The sequence below is a fragment of the Athene cunicularia genome (assembly GCF_003259725.1).
Source record: "Athene cunicularia isolate RWA chromosome 27 unlocalized genomic scaffold, athCun1 chr27_part1, whole genome shotgun sequence".
NCBI lineage: Eukaryota > Metazoa > Chordata > Aves > Strigiformes > Strigidae > Athene > Athene cunicularia.
Window position 1 is genome coordinate 1,797,218 of NW_020799138.1, and position 2,257 is coordinate 1,799,474.

At 53.0% G+C, this 2,257-nt stretch overlaps 1 protein-coding gene across 1 annotated transcript in view; it reads left to right on the forward strand.

Moving 5' to 3' along the window:
- The first annotated feature begins 10 nt into the window (after nucleotides 1-10).
- The window catches only part of NFE2L1 (nuclear factor, erythroid 2 like 1), a 7,641-nt gene continuing 5,394 nt past the window's right edge, over nucleotides 11-2,257 (forward strand). The window contains 3 exon segments of the mRNA XM_026864806.1: nucleotides 11-196; nucleotides 392-600; nucleotides 1,052-1,668. Of these exon segments, the coding sequence (XP_026720607.1) occupies nucleotides 1,054-1,668 (615 nt within the window). The 5' untranslated portion in view covers nucleotides 11-196; nucleotides 392-600; nucleotides 1,052-1,053.

Below are 2,257 nucleotides of genomic sequence, written 5' to 3' on the forward strand. Positions count from 1 at the left end.
CGAATCCGAGAGTCCCTCGGTCTGTTTTGCCGCCTGTGGAAAGCCCGTGACGGGATTTTGTTTTGTAGAGCTGCTGGAAACGGGGCTAAGGAGTGAAAGGGAGTCGGAGCTGGATTCCTTCGGAGAGGGGGGAAGTTGACGCACCGGCCTAAGAATAGCTCAGGGAGGGGAAGTACGGACAGTATTGTCGCCAGAGGTAACCTCCGCGGCGTGAGTTTCTGTGCCCGTGTTGTGTCAGGAAAATCAACCTCTGGAGTGAAATTCGCTCCCGTTCCTCAGGGGCCCGCGCGCGGGGAAGCCGCCGTTTCCCGGTGTAGTAGGTCCATGTGCGGTGTTTAGGGTGGTGCCTCGTCGGCGCCTTATCGCGTTTGCTCTCTGGTTTATATTTCAGCTGCTGATGAAATCGCGGCCGGGAGCTGAGGAGTCTTTGGACCTTCCCATGATTGGGACCTTTGACTTGTAAAAGGTTCATTCAAGAAGCTTCGCTGACCAGAAGAGGGGAAGAGCAGCCGGTTGTGGGAGGGAGCGGACCCCGTCCCGGAGCGTGGGGAACTGGGGGGGGGGGCGAGAGGACGTCGCTGTATGTGGAGTTTTTGGACAGTAAGTCATGTGGATTTTGTATGTAGCTGCATGGTCTGGGTTATAAAGCGGTTCTGGAGGAAAGAAAAGGGCAAGAGAGGGTGGAGGCTGTCTTCTGGGGAAGAGTTTGTTGCCTTCGTGAGATTTAAATCTTTAATTACGCTCTGCTGGCCGACCACTGTGTTCCAGAATTTCACAAGGAAAACAAAGGCATCCTGAACCCAAAGTCTTGAACGTTCTTTAAACTTTTATCCTGTTGTTTAGCGATAACCTGAACGCCGAAGTTGTTGTTTTATTTTGTTTGTTTGAAAGTGGGGCAGAGGAAAGACAAACCCAACCAACCTGTTGTGTGGAGAATTCATCTGACGCTGGTGGTTTGGTTGGTTGGTTGGTGGTTTGTTTTTTTTTTTTTTTTTCCTTCTTTTTTCCAAATTCCCAAACCCTCCACCTGTTTTCTTTTCTCCTCCACCAGAAATGCTTTCTCTGAAGAAATATTTCACCGAAGGCCTCATCCAGTTCACCATTCTGCTCAGCTTGATCGGCGTTCGTGTGGACGTGGACACCTACCTGAACTCACAGCTCCCCCCTCTCCGGGAGATCATTCTTGGCCAGAGCTCCGCTTACACCCAGACCCAGTTTCATAACCTGCGTAACACCTTGGATGGATATGGCATCCACCCAAAAAGCGTAGACCTGGACTATTACTTCACCGCTCGCAGGCTGCTCAACCAGGTGAGGGCCCTGGACAGGTTTCAGGTGCCCACCACCGAAGTCAACGCCTGGTTGGTGCACAGAGACCCCGAAGGTTCCGTGTCTGGTAGCCAGCCCAGTGCTGGCATCGCCCTAGAAAACGGCAGCGGCCTGCAGGATGGGAGCAGCCCCGACAACGGGGTGAGGGAGAGCGGAGCTGAGCAGGGCTTTGGGGAAGAACTGGAAGATTTGGGAGCAGTGGCTGCCCCGGTGAACGGAGACCTGACCAAAGAGGTAGGCAGGATCTTCTTTTGCCTGGGGTGGGGGTGGAAAAGGGAGCCCTTGGGGGGGGGCTCTTGCCCTCTGGGATCCATCCGAGGGAGCAGCACTTGGTACGTTGTGTGTGTTTAGCACTTGGGAAAAGTGGGTCCCTGCTTGGGAATGGCGCAATACTAAATTATGGTTCGGTTAGAAGGCTCCAGGGGAATGTGTGGGGTGGTTTTTCCATTTTGTTTGGTTTATTCTTGGTCTGCAAGTAACAGCGAAAGGAGGGAGAAAGGGTTGGGGGGTCAGCATTTCAACCTGTGCGCATAGCTTTGTGTTGTGAAACCGATAAAACCAGGCAGGGAAATAAACAGGGGCATTGGGTAACAGCCTCATCCCAGGTGTCGGGCGGGCGGTTGGGTTACTTGGCTCTGGAGTTCATCCAGTGGAGATGTTTATTGCTTGGTTTTCATCACAGACGGGTGGGGAGAGGTGAACTGGAAAGTGGTTTATTTTTTTCTGTCTGAGCACAACCTTTCGGAGGCTGTGATGCAATGTTGGTCCCCGGGAGCTGCTGTTCTTTTTTTTCCTTTTTGGCACCGATCTCTTTGTCACGGCATGTTCGGCGTCTCCCTGGCCGTGGTGTGGGGGGATGTTTAGTGCTGATTTGCAGCGTCGGGTCCTTCCAGCGTCGTTCTTGCGTCTCATAAATTGTCTCTGGGAC